The 22,389-nt window shown below is 41.6% G+C and overlaps 1 protein-coding gene across 1 annotated transcript; it reads right to left on the minus strand.

Moving 5' to 3' along the window:
* Positions 1-13,622: 13,622 nt before the first annotated feature.
* On the minus strand, positions 13,623-14,531 carry LOC133141468 (G-protein coupled receptor 15-like). Its single transcript, XM_061262040.1, has one exon. The coding sequence runs from the start codon at positions 14,529-14,531 to the stop codon at positions 13,623-13,625; it is 909 nt and encodes a 302-aa protein (XP_061118024.1).
* Positions 14,532-22,389: the final 7,858 nt, after the last annotated feature.

A 22,389-nucleotide genomic window follows, 5' to 3' on the forward strand; every position in this document is an offset into this window, starting at 1 on the left:
CCCAGCAATGATGCAGTGATTAGACAGCATTAATTAAGCAGCACATCTCTCTAAAGCCCCTGTGTTGACCTACCCAACTGACCTTATTTCACTCAATCTGCAAAAATTGTAAGCCAGTATGTTACAAGCACCATTTACAAGGAGATATGCCTACAAGGATACAAAATTGTCAGTATGGCAGTGACATAATCTAGACAACATTCAATGTATTAAGCACCACAGAGAAAATTAATGAAAGTTGCTTGTTTCTGCCACAATGCATTGATAATGTTTGAGTTAATTTTCCATATTTGTGTAATACAATAAATTAAATTATACCAAAGGGAGACAGCATTCCCCTACGCAAAGGAAGTTTAGAATATTCTTACCTGTGCAGGTGGTGCAATTTGTCCTTAATAACCTCAGTGCTGCCGTGATCCCTACTGTCTCAGCTAAGTCCTTCATGAACCCCTGTCTGGACTGTGTGAAGTGAAGCAGAGACTGGAATACAGAGATATAGGGAAACCCCATCACTGATACTTCAGCACTGCTGGGATCGTTTCTGTAGCCAATCAGAACAGTGGAGAAAGGGTGGGGTGCTTGGAAAATTTCCAGCAGGGGCCATGTCTCACCTATAGTATACCATAGTGTGATGGCCACAGACCACAAACGCTTTGCATAAAATAATAATAAATCAACACCGATAAATACTTCTATGAATGGCAAAGGAAAATCATTTTAAAAAAAACATTTGATCCTTGAGTAGCGAGTCTACAGAAGAGAGCATTCATTTGGAAAGTGAATTGTGGCAGCCCATCAGCGTTCGCACCGATTGGCAGTGATGCAATTCGCCATTGGTGCTTAATGGAAATTTGTTGTAAACAACTGATGCAACAGTACATGGGTACACTTCTGAAATTTGGTGTAACAAAATGAAACATGTTACATGTGGGGTGACACAGTGATTTTCTGTCTTGGCAATACGCAATGGCACTGATAAAGTCATATTGATCATATTTTTTAATTTTCATTTTTTTAATCAAATTCATGTGTTTTCAGTTTACCTCCAGTACAGATGCCTGGATAAATGAATTTATTCCAAGGGCTCTGAACACTGGAATCATAGGACACAATATTCCTCTTTTTACTGAGTTAAAAAAGGATGATGCCAGAAATAGTTAAGTGATTAAAACAGCCATCTTTTAAGGAGATAATATGCCAAAGCACTTAACACACTGCCTTTCTCTACTTTTTTTTATTGCATGACAGTAAAAATAAAGGTGCAAAATACCTTCATGACACTTTAAATACAGTTTAAAATGGATTTACTGATTGTATAATCAACATCAATTGCAAGACAGTATTAATATAAGATGCGTACAAATATAAAAGGAACAGTCGCTGCTGAGATGTTTTCTGTTATTTGCAGCTTTCACAGGATTAATAACAGATTGGAGTAGCAGGCTCATATTTTCATTTCCTTTTCATGCACAGTGCATCTCCCTCATTTTCATATGCTTATTTACTTTCAACAGAAAATGCATCAATTGCAGTTGACACTGATTATGCCTTACTATTTATCACTTTCATTGATATCTAGCAGGCACTCATCCACAGTGAGACAGGATTTTAAAACAGCTTTCATTGGACATTCTTTCTGTATTTGTAAAGTTTGTTCATATCTGCAGCCCAAAAACCAATCCTAAGAAAATCTGTGATGTTGCTTTTCAACAGAGGTACACCTCCTCTGTGCACAATTTAAGACACAATTCCACTCAGTTTATGCCGAGGGCACCCAGGGGTTCCCTTAGGCTCCAATGCTGCTGTTGATCCTGCTTGTGTTGGGCTTAGAGCACTGATATGTTTTACATGTGCTCATTATTGATATGCTATTCTAACTGGTAATGAGGATCAGGGCGTTGGTCTAGTCACCAAGCCCAGCAGAGGCTAAACAGATAACCCTTTACTGAAGGCTTAGGGGGAACGCTGGATGGTGTCGAGCATTTGAATATCATCTGACTGTTTTGAATGAGAGGTAGTGGTATGGTGCCAATACAAATAAAACAAACTGAATAGAGCTGTGGGGTTAACCAGCACTTTTCCTTGCTGTGGTAATGTGCCCCATGGTCAGTGCTGCCAGTCGCCACAAGTCCCCCAGGGTGGCGTGTAATCAACAGCACTGCCCAGGTAGGAAGGGTTTCAGCTGTCTGGGAATACACTGAATGAAAGATCAGTGACAATCCTGGTGCTCAGTGCTCTGAACACTTGTAAGCATTCTGGACAGTGTTCAACGAAATATGTACTTAGCTAATTCAATGCAATATTACGCACTGTTTTGACAAACGCCGTAATTTTGGGGGCGACACACGAAGCCTCACCTCATCCAATAGAGGCGTATTGAAGGGCAGGTGAGAAAAGAATACCAACCGAAACTGTTTTATTACACCAATTGCACAGAATATTTTAGACTACAAAAATGAATGCGTAAATAAAGGGTAAGGGTATATACTTTTTATCGAATGAAAGGGACAATCTGGCACTGAGGGCAACTCTCGCACCCCCCCACCCCACCCCAACTTAAACGTGCTACCTAAACATCTGTATGAACGCAGGACTTGGATTATCCGGCTATATAAGCGTAAAGCTCATCAGCTACATAACGCGAGTCTCAGTTCAGACGCTTACATTCTGAGACAAGTAGAAGGATAAGGCGAGAAAATTCCTTCCGCGAAAGCGTTACACTTATGGAACCGCAGTCAGGGTGAGTTAATGTTTTACTTCTTGCCTACCCGCCTTCGTGTTGTTTAAAAGTGGGGCTTCGTAATTATTTTTGCCCCCGCTGTGGTGTTCACACGTTTTGCGCTAAACATGTAAATGTGTTTTTAGACCTACTCTGTAACCTACTTTACTGTTCTGAAGTGAGTTTCCCGAAGGATGTCATGGCGGTAAGATATTCGCCTATTTTACGAATGTTTCATGAAACATGTCGCTACTCAATTAGAACGTCCACAACTAGGTCCCCGCAGTTGGGAAAGTGATCTTATGTTCTACGTTTTCTGCGTTTTTGTTTTTTTTTGTTGATTAAAAAAAAACAAAAAAAAAACTTCTTAATGTCATTTGGATTTCTTATTGTAAACACACCTGAAGCCGTATCTTCAAGTAATTCTTCGGAAACGCACGTGGAAATTTCAAGAGCTGTCTTGTAATTGTGCGTGCATTTTTTGTCGTGCATTTTCAAGACACTTCGCTAACGGGAGAGTTAATGTGTGTGCAGCCGTCCATCTGACTTGTATTGATCATGGCATTTTATCGTTTGGGGAAGCTCGTTTTGCAGGACATACAATGGCATCAAGTCAAACTATCGAAAGGAATAGTAGGACATTAACCGGCTATTAATATTGAAATATCCGTCAACATCCCATCCCCCCGTTCTCCATTTATTTAGCTATTTCCAAAGCGCTACTCACGTATGTTGATGATACTTCATGTGCACCTTTTTATGATGTCGCCGATGATCTTTGTAGTTCTGCTGGTTATGCGTGCTCCTGACTTCGGGAACACCATCTGGGCTGTGAAATTGAGAACGATACTGGCTGTGATGGAGGTTAGACTTCACAGTAGGTGATTAGGGTGAACAGTTTGAAGCGTGGTATACCAGTAACTTGAAGTCTACCTTTATGCAACAATTTTGTAAAAAATCATGTTGATTAGTATGTTTTTACTAAAGTACCTATACTTATTTTTTAGACTTCTACTGCTTCTAGTTATGATCCGTGTGTTCAGAGATGCTCTTCTGCATACCACTGGTGTAATGTGTGGTTATTTGCATAACTATCACCTTCCTGTCAGCTTTGACCAGTCTGTCCATTCTTTGCAAACTCTAGAGACTAGTGTACATGAAAATCCCATGAGATGAGCAGTTTCTGAGATACTGAAACCACCGTGTCTGCCACCAACAATCATTCCATGGTCAAAGTCACTTAGGTCACATTTTTTCCTCATTCCGATGGTTGATGTGAACATTAACTGAAGCTCCTGACCCTTATGATTGTATGCATTGCACTGCTGCCACACAATTGGCTGATTAGTTAATGCATGAATAAGTAGGTGTAATAAATGTTCCTAATAAAGTGCTTGGTGAGTGTATATAGAAGACGCATATATTTATTTTACATAATTATTGCCCCCTGCAGTTTTTTTTTTACAAAACACATCCAAGAAACTGAATAGAACTGGTATATATAATTCTTGTATGACTTCACTAGTGTTCATACAGGACATAATAATTTTTTCATAAGAATTGTATATGTCACTATATAAAATGGGCCATAATCATATGAAAATACTTTTTCCTATATGTTTCATCTTGTAAAACATACTAATTGACATATATGACTTTTTACAAACCTTTTGCATAAACATTATTTTCTTATATTTCTTACTTTTTCTACCATTTTCCCAGAGCTGCTAAACAGTTTGGCTGCTCAAATTTTATCATGAACCCAGGGCTGCAGGTTTACAAATTAGATATATAATGCACAAGGCTAGCCAGGGGCCACAAACTACTGTGTTCTATAAGTGATGCTGTCGTGTGTGCCTAATCTCATCCAATCACACTTTCATGTGGAAGTATGGCTTTGTTCTCTTGAGGTTCACAGCTGGCATTCGGCTCACAAAGCAAAGCTGACCAATTCAGAGGTTGTGTCCATCTTGGGGCCACATTCACTGAGGGGGACACATTCAGTAAAGTAACTGATCTGTCTTTGGATCCAACTACAAATTGAAGGCCTCATTCTGATACCAGAGTCCTGTGTATCAGCACGAGAATTTATGACATACAGTATGTCACAGGTTCACATTCAGTTGCACTGACCTCATTCATGCAAATCAACAAAGCAAACATTCTCCGCAAATATCTAGTAGGATCACAGCACACAATTGGTGTAGTAGCACTCTAGGGTTACTCTGTAACTGAAAAAAGAAATCAGATATGGATATTTACATCAGTGCAAAGATGATGTCCCTTGGAATATGGGAAGCTATGGAAATCTATATGCAAATACCAAGGGGCCCGTATCAAAATAAAACGTCCCTCAAGATAATGTGGAACCTTTCTACTGGTTTGGAATATATTTGAGTGACACACTGGCCCATTCACTCATGCGCACATACAAGTCAGGACGATAATTTGTTGGTATTATTTTGCTTTGTTATAGCAGAAGCCTTGGACTTACAGTAACAGAAGTGTGTTAGCAGCCAAAGTGCAGGTTTTTGCAGCGTAGATACAGAGTAAAAACACATGAAGCCTCAATACCAAATAGCCAGCTACACTCTTGAAAAAATGTCCTCTGCCTTGTCTCCATACTGTAGAGGAACCCTATTAGGTTCTTTATGTAACCCTCCACGGTCGGTGTGAAAGTGTGGAATCTCCCAGAACAATTTTGTCTGACAAAGAACCTTTGAACTAGATACGGTTCCCCTATTTTGAGCCCTTTGTTCTGAGAGTGTGCACTAAGAGGGCAAACAGTGCAATTTATAATTATGCAAGCAATTTAAAATGAGTAGTGCATCTGTCGTCATGGTGATGTGCCACACACAGGTGGTTGGACAGGTGAGCGGAGCATGAACAGTTTCTCAGTAGGTGAGGGAGCTGTAGTTGGGGTTGTAGAATTCTGAAGGTGTTTGTTTCTTTATCTAGATGGGACCTAGATCAATAGGCAGTAGTCATTTAAAAATGGCTAGACTCTTTGGACGGTGAATGTTTATGAGTTTTCAAAAAACACTCAGAAATTGGTGGAAAAGGTGGTATTTCAGTGTTGTTATTTACAGCAGTAGTGGGACATATTTTACAGAAGAGGAAAGAAGGAGAGTGGAAGGAGTAAGTGAGTGTAAGACTCTAAGCCCCTGTTCTGCTGTACTCACTCTCTCACCTGTTATTGTAGTTTTAAGCACACCTGTCCACAGAGGCAGGTGCCATCTAAATTACCTGTATGCACTGTTCTCCGCTAGGCCAATTATCTCTGGTGTTAGTCAAGCCGAAAAGGCAAGTTTCCACTTTTTTTCCACAAGTCTTTTGTAGTCGTCAGCTCCTGATTAATGGTCTGCCATTTGAAATAAGGTTTTGGGGTCAGCCTGGTTCAAAACCAACATAGAAATCAATGACGTAAAACAGATTTAAAAAATCAAGGTAATTTGCATGTTTTCCAATGTTTTTGCATTGGAAAGGCATTTTATAAGCGCCTAATAAAAAGTAGCTGCAAGTGAAATTAGTTTATTCGAACAATTGATACATGCCTATGGATACCCCGATGCAAACAAGCATCCAGACTTACAGGAATTGTATTTTAATTATGGTGCCTGCTGTCTTGACCAGGTCTCCCTCGAAAAATAGATGCTATCTCAGGGGAATTTGTGGTTATGTAAAGGTTAAAATAAATCGGTCTCCTAGAACTACAGTCCATTGACACAGCTGTGAGATCAGCCTCTGTCCCCCATGGTGTTTGTTGCCTGAGCCATCCTGAGAGACCACTCTGCTAAACCCCCCATCATGGACCTCTCAGAGCCCAGTAACACACCTGTGTACAGAGCCGGGTTGGCAAGATGGCAATGCTGTCATTATTTTGGCCATTTTACACAGAATATCCCCTGCAAGATCGACATGTAAAACTCCCAGAGAAAAGAGCTGCATTTCCTCTCCACAGCGACTTTCCCTTAAATCACAAACGAGAAAAATATAGGGTTGCACAAAAACACATCTTCTGTCAGGGTCCAGCAGAGATGATATCAGACACAGCCTGCCTACTCAAGCCAGGGATTTTCTGAAAACTACATGCAGCAAGGAATAGTGTGGTCCAGTGACTTATAGTGGACTTCATGTACGTTAAACATAATGGCCACAAGAGGGCATCAGACTCCAACACAATGCAAAATGATTTTGCCAAGACCTGAGTTTAGCCACACTTGCCATTTCTGCAAATGAAGCAGAGAGCAGGATTTATTTCACAGTGGGAAATATTTAGAGCCAGAAAGGTGTCAGACCTCCAGGTGATGCAAAATGTTGTTCTCTGTGGGGATCAGGAAAGTGATGTGAATGTACATCTGAAAGGTCTTTTCACTGGAAACCAAAGTGAACAGGCCTGACCGTACTGCCTCCTCCCAGTACATTCATCATGCCATAAGGTCAGTACATTCATCATGCCATAAGGTCAGTACATTCATCATGCCATAAGGTCAGTACATTCATCATGCCGTGAGCACAGTGAGAATAACAACTTAGATTGCAGTCCGTATATGGAGTGGTACTTCTGTTCTTTTGGCTCTGTGCTCCGGCACATTGGATTTGAAATGAAACGTTCAATAATAAATAATGAATATGAGGTTAAAGTCACCTTTAATTTGAGGGTATTTACATCCATATCAGTTGATCTCTGTAGGAGTTGCATCCCTTTTATTCATAGTCCCTCCATTTTAGGGGACCAAAAGTAATTGGACAGTTAGTTGGCTTCTCAGCTGTTTCTGATTAGTCAGGTGTATTTAATCGCTTCCTTAGTGCCGGTATAAGAAAGCTTTCAGTATATATGCTTTTATGTTTTTTTTAGTTTTTTTTTTTAAAGATATTTTTTAGGCCTTTTTCAGCTTTATTGGACAGTATATAGAGACAGGAAGAATGGGGGCAAGAGAGAGAGGGAAAGACATTGTCAGACAAATTGTCAGACGGTCGAATTCGAACCGTTTACGTCGCGGCTCACAATGAGCATGCGGTCAGTGCTCTGCAGGCTGCGCCACCAAGACCCCATGTTTTTAAGTGTCTGTTATTGACATTTGTCAACACAAGGACCAGAGTTGTGCCATTGACAGTCAAGGAAGCAATTCGTTGCTAGACTTTACATTACATTACATTACATTATTGGCATTTGGCAGACGCTCTTATCCAGAGCGATGTACAGTTGATGCTCAAGGGCCCAACAGCTGTGCAGATCTTATTGTGGCTACATCGGGATTAGAACCACCGACCTTGTGTGTCCCAGTCATTTACCTTAACCACTATGCTACAAACTGAACAGACTTCAGTTTGCATGGTCTGTACATTTGGTCTGTACCTACTGCAGTACTGGACACTAATATTCTGGCGTATCTATTAGTTCTTGGTTTGGATTTTATGAGTGTGAGTGGCTCTTTTTCTGGTGATGACAAAAATTTGGGTTGAAATGTCTGTTACAATGAATCTGAATGTGAAAGCAAACCTGAACTCTAAATGGTGCAGGGCTGAACTTTTTATTAACTTTTTATTAACTCCATGGCTTCTAAAGTATCCAACTGCAGTGGCTGTTCGGTCTGGTGTTAACAACCAGACAGACAGAATAGCCACTGCAGTTCTCCAAGGATTTCAGAATGAAGATGGTTCATTTCCACCAAGAAAGAGAAGGTTGCAAAAACTACCTATTTCTACTGTCAGAAACATTATTAGAAAAAGGAAGATAAATGGAATAGTTGAAGTCAAGGCAAGGTGTGGAAGCCAACACAAGATTTAAGATAGAATGGCCCGTGACCTGATGAGAAATGCTCAGAAGAACCCACACATCACTGTAAAAGAGCTGCAAAAAGAGTAGCAAAGGCAGGTCTAGCTGTTCACAGGACAAAAATACATATTTTAAACAACAAAGACCTACATGGCATATTTTCCAGCAAGAACGACCTCAACACAAAATTAAGCATCTGAAGTATGCAAAAGAAAATATTGAGAAGCCTGCATCCTTTTGGCCGTGCATGCAAGGAGGCCGAAGAATATTTCTGAGCTAGAGGTGTTCGCCAGGGAGAATGGAAATGGGTAAGCTGGCTGCAGGAAGCGTTTACAAGCTCTTATAGTTTCCCGAGGAGGAGTTACAAAGTACTAACTGACAGGGTACCCAAACTTTTAAACAGGGCCCAAAACAGTAAAAAAAATAAACCACAAAGTAATCTTGCTTTAAAATGTGAAGAAATGTGTCATGTTTAACCATTTAGGGTTTGCTTCTGTTCACCAGGGGTGCCTCCCATTTTTGCACACTGCTATACCTTCAATGATGATTTGTGATAGAGCCTCCCCTGAAGGTCTGTCCCATACAGCTAAGGCACACAGTTGTTTGACAGGGAGGGAGGCTGAGAATTTGTTCCAACTGTTCTGATACAATCCCCAGGTCTGAAACAAAATCAAATGAAAAAGTGATGTGGTGGTTACTCAGTGCCACTATTGATTGCCACTACAAAATAGGACGATTGCAAAGGAGCGGATAGATCGGATGACCTAAAAAGGATGGTGGATCCTGGTTTTGTGTCGATCTCCATTGTGTTAACAAACATAGTGAGGAGAATGCATACCCTCTCCCCACTATTTCAGAGATACTGGAATCCTTGGCAGGTGCGGCAGTGTTCACCACCTTAGACCATAATAGTGGCCCATCACTGCATTTGTCACATTTTGGATTGGTCTATTTCTGGACTCATCGTGATGACTTTCTGAAAGTGTTTGATTGTCTCAGGCAGGCACTGAAGCTCATGTAGTGTCAGCTCTGTTGCACAGAGCTTAAATTTCTTGGAAAAGCAGTAAGTATTGAGTGAGTGAGGGCAGATCCCTGCAGACAGAAGCACTTTATGACTACCCTGTGCCAGAAAACCTTAAGGAAGTTCAGAGGTTTTTGGGGCTTGCTGGCTGGTTGATATTTTGGGCATTGAGTCTGCAAGAATTTTCTTTCATGATTGAGTATTGTAAGGCTAAATTAAGCAATGCAACAGATGCTCTATCATTGGCCATTCAGGCCACAGTGCATGTAAGCAAGCAAATAATATACAGTGGGGTGCACTCTTTTGAATGTCTGTTACAATGAATCTGTGCGTAATAGAAAGCAAACCTGAATTCAAAATTCTAAAAGTGAGTTTAACATGAGATGAGTGCAAATGGTTAAATGGCACTGTGTGAAAGTTTGGGAACCCTTTTGGGTTATTCTTTGTTACTTTTTAAAAACATGATTACTAAGTCCCAGATCCAGGTGATTTACTTGTTAGGGCTTCAGTGAGTCAGGTGAGTATAATTCCAGGGCTGAACTTTTAACTCCATGTCTGGCGTTATCCACCATGGGTTCCCCTGAACAGTTGTCCAAGGATTTTAGAATGAAGACGGTACATTTTCACCAAGAAGGAGGAACTTCTCTCAATGTTTTTCCACTGTCAGAAGCATTATTCAAAAATGGAGGTTGAAGTCAATGCTTCTTTTTTGCATCACTGTTTTATCACTGGGCTTGCCATTGCAGGTTTTAGTGAAGAGGCATTTGTTAATTATGGGATCAGTACCATGTCCTTCTCTGAGCACTAGGTGGCACTAATGCCATTCACATCTAGAAAACATTTATACTGTACTGGGGAATTGACAGGATTTTGTCTGTTCCACCATCCCTAATTTGAGAAAATGGTTCTTTAATAAACACCGGTTAGCCTAACAAAAAAAAAAAAAACAATTTGGTGAAATTATTCGCTGGTAAGAAGCTACATTGGATAATTTACAACGCCTTTCTATAGGCAATAAGTCTGGATGATATCCCAATACAGATAATAATCTGTATGTTATGTTCAAATTTATAGGAAAACTATACTTTTATTTTAGTACATTTATTCTCATGTTTCAGGTTTTTATTCAGTAATCTAATGTGTTCTGAAAACCAAAATTATTGGCACCCCTAAGAATTATTTTAATCAAATCAAACAAACTTGTAAATAAATAAAATTGTATCACCAATTTAAATAAATCTCAGTCTAAAAAACATATTGTGTCATTCCATCACTTCCTGTTTCTAGAGTATAAAAATGATGTAACGCGTATGCACAATCCGTGTCATCCATCAGCAGGGGAAACAAGATGTTTAAGTCTGGTAATGGGTACAAAAGAATACATAAATGTTTCAACATATCACTTGGCACTGTAAGGGCAATAACAAAAATAATTTAGAAATATGGAATGGTTGCAAACTTGCCAGGAAGAGGAGACCAGTGCACATTGTCCCCAGGGATGGTGAGGAAGATGGTGAGGGAAGCAATAACAGACCCAATGATCACAGTACAAGAATTGTTGACATTGGTTGCATCTTGAGGTCACACAGTCTCAAACGACCATTAGATTCCAGTTCCTCCAAGAGTACTATGCTCAGATGAGACCAAAATGAAATGTAAAAACCATAAGTAAGTTTGGCAGCAAAAGAGGAATGAATACGAAGAGAAGAAACTCATACCTACACAATTATGTCAGTCAGTCATTCATATTTTGGGGATGCAAAATCAATTGCATAATGAATGGTTGCCTCTGCTCAGATGCTGAGACTTCGTTGTCGGTGGACTTTCCAGCAGCACAATGACCACGACATCCATGTTCTGCAATGGCCGTCTCCAGAAAAGTTCTGCATGGAAGAATGGTCAGAAATCCCTGTAAATGTGTTTTCTAATCTTATCACAAATTATTGGAAAAGATATGAAATTATATCTTATAATTAAAGACAAGATATAGAAAAATATATTTGGGGTCGTTGTGTAAAATGTCATAAACAGACCATTGGAAACCAAGTGTGGACTCACAAATGGCAGAATAGGTAAATTCATTAACAAGGGCGTGCAGTCCAGGTTCGATCTCCAGCAATCAGCGAGCCGGGGTCAAAACTAGGAAGTCAGTCCAATAGGGCAGGAATGAGGGAAGGAGGAGCTTGGAGGAGGAGAGGAGGCTGAGTGCTGGAAACAGGACTGGAGCAGGTAAGCGGTGCACAGGTAAGTGAAACCGCAGGAGAGTAACCACTTATGGCACAGGGCACATAACCATCTGGCAAAGGGCAGAGGAAAACAGACTATATACACAGGTAATGAGACGCAATGGGATTCAGGTGAGGGTGATTACACATTAGGAAACATGTAACAGGTGGGGGGGGGACTTGGAAACAAACTCTAGGCAAATGTAAAAACACAAAACAGAACATGGACTTAGAAAATACATAGAAATGGAAAAACATGGAAACAGGCACAGGACGTGACATAAAGTATTAAATCGGGGTGCCAATAATTGTGATGCTTGTTTTTTGGGGAAATACTTGTTTGAATCCATTAATCATTAATTAAACACACTACCTTACACATGTTGGGAAATAACATTTATTTCAATAAAGGTATTATATTTCAGTTTACAGTACTTCATGCATATTTATCTAGGGTGCCAATAATTATGGAGCCCACTGTATTCAGAACCAGTCAACCATTCAAACCTCACAAATTAGGAAAATGCAATGTAATTATGTGCCTTTGGGGATGAAACAAAGATAAATGCTTGGGTCGTTGCAAACGAGGGTGCAAAGATTCGGCGTCAGAGGTTTTCAAAACAATGTGTAGCATAGATTGAACATCCATTATGAGAATAAATATTTGTAATTTTATGTCAAACGTGAACAGCGTCCAATGGGAAAATATAGGTATCACACGGGACAACTTCATACCAATTGGTTGCTCAAAAGCTGTCCCTTTGGTTTAATTAAGCAAGAGTCACTCCTCTGGTTGAAGTGGCCAGCTGCACATGAAGTGCACTCTTACCACTGCGCTGGCTCGAGAACTAACCATAATTACTGAAGGACCGTGTCGGCGTATCCGTGGGGCTCTTGTGATGGATCCACAAATTTGACACATTTAAACAGTGAATAGGTTTGATTAAAATTTATTTAACATGCATTTTTTTCATTACTTTTGAAATTTAGAAAGGTAAGTACAGTAAGCATAATCTTACACTTCATTCCAAGTTTGTTCACTCGCGTAAGCTATTTCCTCAGGGTGTGCCAGCATATGCCATACTTCATCCTTATTCACTGATAACAATGATGTAATCTCTAATACATACACTACTGCATATCACATATTTAGCCTGTCTAAAATTGTGTGAAGAGACTTTTAACTCTTAATATATCTTCTTTCTTGACTATTATTCCTGATTCTAGGTCTTCTGTTTAATTTCCTTTAAAATGAGTTTTCAGCAGAAGAGATATTGCCCACCATAATGTTTGGGACAACAACCCATGATTTATTTATGTGCCTCTGTACTTGACAATTTGAGATTTGTTATAGAAAAATCACATGCGGTTAAAGTGCACATTGTCATATTTTAATAAAGGGCATGCTTATACATTTTGGCTTCACTGTGCAGAAATTACAGCAGTGTTTCTGCATCGTCCCCCCATTTCAGGGCACCATAATATTTGGGACACAGCAATATCATGTAAATGAAAGTAGTCATGTTTAGTATTTTGTTGCATATCCTTTGCATGCCATGACTTCCTGATGTCTGTGACCTATCAACATCATCAGAGTCTGGATATCTTATTTTCAGGAGTGCACTGTATATAAAGCTAAAGTCACAAAGTGGTACGGCAAACAAGGCAGTGTCAAAATAAAGTTACTGCTATTGTATTTCAGACTGATACATTTTCTAACTTGCTTCATACAATTCATATAATTCTAATGTTAGTTTACTTACTGTGTGCTGCACAGTAATTTATTTTAAATTACATTTCATGACGGGGGAAAGAAAAATCCAACAAAAAGATATTGAATGTGCAAATCTACACACTGGTGAAAATTGATGAAAAGGTTCAGCTTGGATTGGTGGGGTTTCCTGAGCCTCGATCCTTAAAGCAGCAACAACGGGCATTGGGAATCTTTTCCCGGGAGAGGTAGAGAATGGGCTGAATGCTGCTGCTGAAATCCATGAAACCAAAGGCTACAGGGTGGACATAGCAGTTCAGAACTTCTGCAGTGAAGTAATCGTAGAAGGGCATGAGAGCCACAGGAGGGAAGTAGTTGAAGACGATGATGCCCAGGATGATGAGCACCATCTTGAAGGCCCTCTTCTTGACGGGGTGCATCTCATCACGGCCGGGCCCCGACTGGCGAAGAGCTCTCAGGATGGCCACGTTGCAGAAGAGCATGAAGGCAAACGCTGCCAGGATCATGCCAACAAAGACCTTCGCGAAGTTGGGGATGGTGTCCACACTCTTGGCCACCGCATAGGCCAGGGTGATCAGCCACACCACCACAGTACACACCTTGCGGTGGCTTCGGTCCTTCAGCTCGGTGAAGGTGATGGGGTGCAGGACGGCCATGTAGCGGTCCATACAGATGCAGGAGAGGAAGAGTGGAGAAGAATCTTTCACCCCGTAGAAGAAGCGCAGTACATACCAGGTGCTGCTGGTGGTGAGATACAGTTTGTTGGCAAATTCCAGTGGTGGGATGAGGCAGAAGAAGACATCCAGGATGGCCAGGTGGAGGATGAAGATGTCGGAGGTGGAGGAGTCCCCCTTGTTCTTGTGCAGGAGCCACAGCACCATCAGGTTGGCGGGGATCCCCAGGAACATGTTGATGAACTGCAGGCCCAGATAAATGAACAGGGGGATAGGCATGGCCTTACACCGCTCGTACACGGTAATGTCACCGCCCTCAATGCTGCTGTTTGCCGGTGTGTGGATGTAGAGGATGGAGGAGTTGTAGTAGAAGACCTCCATTGGGGTTACACAGGCAGGAGAGGGGGGCTCCAATGGGCTTTCCTGCTCAGACAGAGAGAGACACGGAGAGCATTCACAATAACATGAGAATAACGGCTGCATTCTGCATTAATTTTTGATTGTTGTCTGCTACCTTGCCCAGTGTGCTCACATCATACCCATCTTTCCCTGGCTGTCTGTCACTGCTCACTTAAGGTTTAAAACCTTGGTACAGCGCAGTAAATTGAATAGCTTCACCTTTCCTCCAGCCAATTTTCAATCTCAAAAAGTGCTGTAATTTTCACATGGTGAAACTAGTGCATAAAACATACTTACATAAAAGCCGAGAATGTGCACTTTAAAAATGCAAGACTTACATTTAAATTAGGATTAAATGAAAACTGATTATGTCATAATGGCTTTTAGATTCGTTTAGAGATTAGAATGTAAAGTGAAACTCACCGGTGATGCAATGATTATATCGCATTAATTATAGGGCATATCTCGGTACAGCACTGTGTGTTTCACAGTGTTTGTTAAAATCCCCATGTTGATCTACCCTCTTTACCTGATTGCACTCAAAAGTATAAAGCAATATGTTCTAATGCTGTTTTCTATATCCTACAGCCAATGGCTATAGAATTGTTAACATTGAGGTTTTCAGTTATTACGGTGTGATAGTACACACATTCAATGCATTAAAAATACGTATATTGACATAAATAAACATATATATATATATATATGTAAAAGGGAGACCACATTCCCTTACACAAATTACGTTTAGAATAATCTTACCAGTGAAGATGGTGCAATTTGTCCTTAATTATCGCTGCTGTCTCAGGTAAGTCCTGCATGAACCCCTGTCTGGACTGTGTGAAGTGAAGCAGAGACTGGAGTACAGAGATATAGGGAAACCCCATCACTGATACTTCAGCACTGCTGGGATCATGCCTCTGGCCAATCAGAACAGTGGAGAAAGGGTGGGGTGCTTGGCAAATTTCCAGCAGGGGCAATGTCTCACCTCCAGTTTACCGTGGAGTGTGATGGCTACAGACCACAAACGCTTTGCATAAAAACATAGGTAAATGCTTATGGCAAAGGAAAATCATATTTAAAAAAACACATATTTCACCCTTAAACAGTGAATCAGCAGAAGAGAGCATTTGTTTAGAAAAGGGTCTTGTGGCAGCCCATCAGCGTTCGCACAGATTGGTGGTGATGCAATGTGCCATAGGTGCTTGATGTAAATTTGTTGTAAACAACTGATGCAACAGTGCATAGGTACACTTCTGAAATTTGGTGTAACAAAGTGAAACATGTTACATGTGGATGACACAGTGATTTTCAGTCTTGGTGCAGTGAGTCGGTACTGAAAAAGTCACTTTGATCTTATTTATTTTGTCAAATTCATGTGCTTTCCGTCTACCTACTGTGCAGATGCCTGGATAAATAGGTTATTATGTTTCATTCTAGGGCCAATGTTTCAGAAAACTGACATCATATAACAATGTATTCTATCAATTACAGAAGTATTATGCAATAATTGGGTGACTCAGACAGTAATATTGGCATAAAAAGAAATAATATGCCAAGTACTTGACACACAACCTTTTCATTCCTTCTCTTTATTGGATGACCATAAAAAGCAAAAGCCAGTTCATAATGAAGCTATTTTTGTTAATATAATCAACAGCAACCCATTGTTAATAAGAGATAAACAATTATAAGCATAATAGACAGACCTTTCAGAGTGACTGCTGAGAGATTTCCCAGCTTTCTGGGTTAATAACAGTAAACGGTTCATATTTTAATTTCCTTTTCGTGTATGGTGCATCTCCCTTATTTGCATATGCTTATTTACTTTCAACAGAAAATGCATCACTTTCTTGCTCACCTGTACTTCACAGTGATTATTTCTTCCTCCTTTTCTCTGTCATATCTAAAGTGTAGGTATTTACAGAGGTACACCTCCTCAGTGCACAATTTAGGCCACAATTCCACTCGGCTTGACAGACAAGCTTGTTTCCTTTAGTTTCTAGTGTAGCATTAACATGTTTTACATGTGCTCATTATTGACTGGTAATGAGGATCAGGGCGTTGGTCTAGTCACTGAGTTCAGCACAGGCTGCACACATAACCCTTTACTGAAGGCTTAGTGGGAATGCTGGGTGGTGTCGAGCATTTGAATATCATCAGACTGTTTTGAATGAGGACTTCCGTGCTTCCGTCATAGCCTTGCCAAAGCCGAACAAACCCGCCGAAGACCCGAAGTCCTACAGGCCCATCTCTCTGCTCTGTGTCCCATAGAAGATCCTGGAGAGGCTGATTCACAGCCGCATCGAGCCAGTGGTGAACCCACAACTCCCACCGGAACAAGCCGGCTTCCGCCGAGGCAGGTCAACAGTGGATCAGGTAACGCTACTCACTCAGGACATCGAGGACAGCTTTCAGGATAACGAAAAAGCTGGAGTAGTATTCCTGGACCTGACAGCCGCCTATGACACCGTGTGGCACCGTGGACTACATCTGAAACTGTTGAGGACAATCCCGGACCGGCACATGGTGAGGTTCATTATGGAGATGCTATCGAACCGTAGCTTCATCCTACAGACCAGCGATGGCCAGACCAGCAGGCTCAGAAAGTTGAAGAACGGTGTCCCGCAAGGCTCCGTCCTCTCACCAATGTTGTTCAACATATACATTCACGACCTGCCAGATACAACATCTACCAAGTATGGCTATGCGGACGACTTGGCCATCATGCTTCGCCGCCCAACATGGAAGGCGATGGAAGTTGGCCTCAACCGAGACATGGGCATCCTGGCAGACTACCTCCAGAAGTGGCACCTTCAGCTCAGCATGGGCAAGACAGTGTCTGCAGCTTACCACCTTAACAATCGGGAAGCAAGAAGGGAACTGGACGTGCATGTTGGCAACAAGCGCCTGGAGTTCCAGCAAGCCCCCAAGTACCTCGGCGTATGCTTGGACCGGACACTGTCCTACAAGCAACACCTGGATGAAGTGAAGGCCAAGACAACAGCAAGGGTCTCGCTCATCCGTCGCCTGGCGGGTTCGACTTGGGGAGCCTCCCCCCAGACCCTACGCATATCCACGCAAGCCCTGGTATTACCCGTAGCAGAATACTGTGCCCCAGCCTGGAGCAGAAGTCCACATGTGAACAAGGTAGATACGGTCATCAACAGCGCCCTCCGTATAGTTACTGGTTGTCTGAAACCCACCCCTGTGTCCTACCTGCCAGTCCTAGCTGGAATCGCCCCAGCCAGTCTCCGACGGGATGCGGCTACCCTCGCCCTGGCAAGAAAAGCCCAGAAGCACGACTGGCACATCCTACAGAAAGCCACAACAACACCGGCACCACCATGCAGGCTTAAGTCTCGCCATCCCTACAACAAGGCAGCACAGGAGATGCTACAGTCTATCCCTGAGGACTTGTCCAGAGACGCCTGGCTGGCAGCATCCTGGAAACAGACGTGGGAGACGGCTGGGCCCTCCCGCATGCAACGATACATCCGGGACCCAGGAGGCGGTGTAAAAGGAGAAGACATGCCACGCCATCTATGGACCTCACTGAACCGTCTGCGCTCTGGCGTCGGACGATTCAAGTCATCTCTGAAGAAGTGGGGCCTATCGGACAGTGCGGCATGCGAGTGCGGCGAGCCTGAACAGACTGCCGAGCACATAATCACCGGCTGCCCCCTATACAGCCCACCCTCAGAAGCTGGCCTTTTCGACTTAGGACCGGAGACGAGGGCGTGGCTGCATGACACTGAGTTGGCCATCTGACGATATACGAAAGAAGAAGAAGAATGAGGACTTAGAGGTACGGCGCCAGTACACATAAAACAAACTGAATGGAGCTGTGGGGTTGTGTGTTCCTCCCTGTGCTAATGTGCCCCATGGTCAGTGCTGCCAGTGGCCCCAGGGTGATGTATGATCAGCCGTAGCACCTCCCAGGGAGGAAGGGTTTTGGTTGCCTGAGAATACCCGGTATGAAAAATGAATAACTGTCCTGCTGGTCTCTGCTCTAAACCCCTGTACCCCCCGGTATTCAGGAATGTATCATGAAATAGCACACGGGACCTAGATTTTTATTCTTCAAGGATCAAATTTAGGTGGCACGGATGGTGCAGTGGGTAGCACTGCCGCCTCACAGCAAGGAGGTCCTGGGTTCGAATCCCGGTCGGCCGGGGCCTCTCTGTGTGGAGTTTGCATGTTCTCCCCGTGTTTGCGTGGGTTTCCTCCCACAGTCCAAAGACATGCAGTTTAGGCTGATTGGAGAGTGTGCCTGTAGGTGTGAGTGAATGGTGTGTGTGTGATGGACTGGCGACCTGTCCAGGGTGTATTCCTGCCTTTCGCACAATGTATGCTGGGATAGATTCCAGCCCCCCTGCGACCCTGTTCAGGATAAGCGGGTTAGGATAATGAATGAATAAATGAAAGGATAAAATTTACCAGGGACATGCATTTGTACCTTTTTAGGCACTTTTCGTACAATTATTTCCGAGTGAAAAAATGGTACTGCAGTCGATTAATGCCCCAGTCATAGCTATGTATTTGTCAACAGCATTACACTTGGTTGGCTAAACGTGTTTTCCAACGATAAACAAACTCAGCTGTTCAGGCGATTCGAGACAACAGAACTTCACTCTTTTATAAGGTTACCAGCACTTTGTATTCCCTATGATTTGCTAATATAATCTCATTCATTAACTTTATTTTCAGCATGGGCGTCGTTTTGGGAGTCATAACCGGCTCCATAATCAAATTTGAAATCAATCTGAAATCGTTTTGTCATTTTATCTTATCCGCTCCACAAAGGCAACTTAAAATCTCGGCTCCGCCTCAGCAACAAAAAAATGCTCGCCTAATTTGATTGGCTGCACTTCAGAGCCCTCCGCTCTCATGAAAACATCCAATGTTCATTGAATGTACTTTGACAGCAGCGGTCATCACATCGAGAGAAAAAAAGCCTCCGCAGCAGTCAGAGTAAGCTGGCGTTCTTGGAGCGGAACTAAAGTTTTAACCATATTTTGGCTTATACGATTAAAATAGGTATTTGTCATAACAGTTTGACGTAGTTTGAGTAAATTAAGTATAACACGTTTTTTTATAGCCAGCGATAACTAGTTAATGTTAACTGGTTCATAGTTCTATGAAAACGATGTCGGCAACAACACTAGTATTTGTTGTTTTGTAGGTAACCAACCACTTCGCTACTAACCTGTGTGTGAGCCATTTATGCGTGTGAAAAGACTATAGACTATGCCTCAGAAAAAAGTAAAGATGGACTTACGAAGTAAGCCGTTTACAATGGCATAGTGATTATAACAGTTTAGCATTCAGTTACCAATACTTTTTGTGAACAACGTAGGCTACACAAAAAAATTACGTACATGTAAAATACACAATGAGCCTACTTACGTTAAACGATTAGTCAATAATATTACGGGTTATAGGCTATCAATTTAATTTATAATATTACGTGATATTTATATTTATTAAATAATAATACTTGTAATCTGTTAGCCTACCTTAATTTTATTGGGTATATGTGGTGTATACATTTGTTTTTTTGTTTGTTTTTTACACTGCATTTTGCGCCGCATAACTTGTAGGCAGAATATTGCGGTCCCCTACTTCAGTCTGTTGTAGAGCTATATGCAGATGTGGTCCAGTGTAGCTTAATGGAAACCGATACGTAATTTGCTCCTGATCTGTCTGACTATTGGTGCATTTGTGTACTAGATATTGTGTTTGTGCAAGTATCCTGGAGAAATAATCGTACTGTCTTCCATCTATCCATCTATCCATTATCCCCGCTTATCCTGAACAGGGTCCTTGATGTGAGGTGCTACCCACTGCACCATCCGTGCCGCTATCGTAAGGTCTTGTCTTTACAATTTTGAAACAGACTGTATGTATTTAATATTGTTTCTGCTCATCCTATATATAATTTATGAACTCACAAAATTGAATGTTGCACAACAGAGTTAACAAAACAAAATCCCCCTTTACCTTGCCTTTTGCCACTGATTCTTAGTGCAAAAAAAAGAGAAGGTGCACGCAAAATTAGATTTATGTGCTGGAGGAAACTGTTGGAAGAACCTTGGAAGAAGAGGATCGTGCTCCCGAGGTTGTGATCGGATATTCTTGAGTGACCTAAGCAACAATGTGGAAATGGTTTTTGCGTTTTGTGGGGCTTAGAGGATGAAAACTAGTTTATACGTTTGGCAGTTTCTCGCCAAACAACAAAAAAACTGACCAAAATAGTACACCTATCCGCAGTTGCAGTACATAGAAGCAGCGCCCAATGTCCTGATGAAAGTGCCGTGACTTTAAGGGGTTCAGCCCCCGTCTAAGGAATTGCATTTTATCCACCCACACGAACGTTTTTAATGGGACCGCATTCGGCACAAACGTATTGCTAAATGCAAGTTGTATGTACTGAACACCCAGCTAACACAAACGCAAGGCTCGCCTTATGCTGTATACACGCACGGCTCAGACCTCCGTGATTCAGCCACATGCATAATCCAGCTGTAAAGATGCAAGACCCACCTTAACAAGCTACAGAAAGGCGAACCTCGCTGAAGTTCAGAGATAAGTGGAAGAAGGATGAAGTGAGAAGATGAGGCTACTTCGCTAAAAGCGCTGTAGCTGTACCTGACATATGAAGCCTCACGCAGGGTGAGTTAACATGTTTTATTTGTACTAGCTATGGTATTTTTTGAGAATGCGCTATATTGAAATGGCTTTTGCACCCGCAGTAGGGTTCAGTTTAATATTTGGGTAAATGTAGTGAAAAATGTTTGCGTCCGCTGTGATGAGTTATAGTTTAAATGACCCGAAGCATACATATTGATTATATCAGTGTTATACCATGGCTGTATACTGTCATGTGTGCATTTAAACCTTACAGAATCTAAGTGCCGGAGGTTTTTACAATTAGCTGCAGCCTTTTGTAAATCAGAGCTCTGCACTGAATTTCTTGTCTAGCCTTTATACAGTGAATGCCATAATTCATTGGACAGTAACATAGTTTTTGTTATTTTTGTTCAGTACTTCAGCAGTTTGACTTTGAAAAGGTACACAGTATAGGTTGAACTGCAGACTATCAGCTTTAATTTGAGGGTATTTTCATCCATATCACATGACCTGTTCAGAAATGACCCTTCTATCAGGGTTGTGGGACAGAGGAAGATCCAAAACGTAATCTAGAAACTATTACGTTTATGGTCGAGATCCAGGCAGACAGGTACATGTGGGACAGGCAGAACCTAGTCAGGAAAACGGGCAGAGTTAAAAAACTGAAGAGACAGACAAGCAAAGGTACAAATCCAAAAAATGCAAAGCAGAGTCGAAAAAACCAGGCAGAGATCACGAACTAGCAACAAGTAACAGGACAGGTGAAAGACATGAAAGGGAAATCATACAATAACAAGGGAGGAACAAAGACGCGGGACTGGATTCACATAGTCACACATATAATACAAACGGCACTTTGCAGAATTAAGGCAGGCAATCAGAGATAGAACAGGGATGTGGAGCTACAGAGCAGTGCAGAAATTGGGAGAATGTTAATATGTTAGTTACGTGATTATAGTATAAATACCCAAAACTAGTGAATCTTAGTTTGTTAGTTAGACGAACATATTAGTGTGTTAATATAATTAGTACTATACAAATGCTATGTTTGTCAGGATTAGTAGATTAGTGCTTTCTACAAACTTGATGTCAAGTCTTGATTCTGGACTTTGCAATTGATTGGAGATTGTTATTGGGATATGACAACATGAGGAAGTGTCGATGCAAATTAAGCTGGCTGTCATAAGGCTCAGAAATGAAAATCAATCAA

The sequence above is a fragment of the Conger conger genome, chromosome 12 (assembly GCF_963514075.1).
Source record: "Conger conger chromosome 12, fConCon1.1, whole genome shotgun sequence".
In the NCBI taxonomy this organism is placed as follows: Eukaryota; Metazoa; Chordata; class Actinopteri; order Anguilliformes; family Congridae; genus Conger; species Conger conger.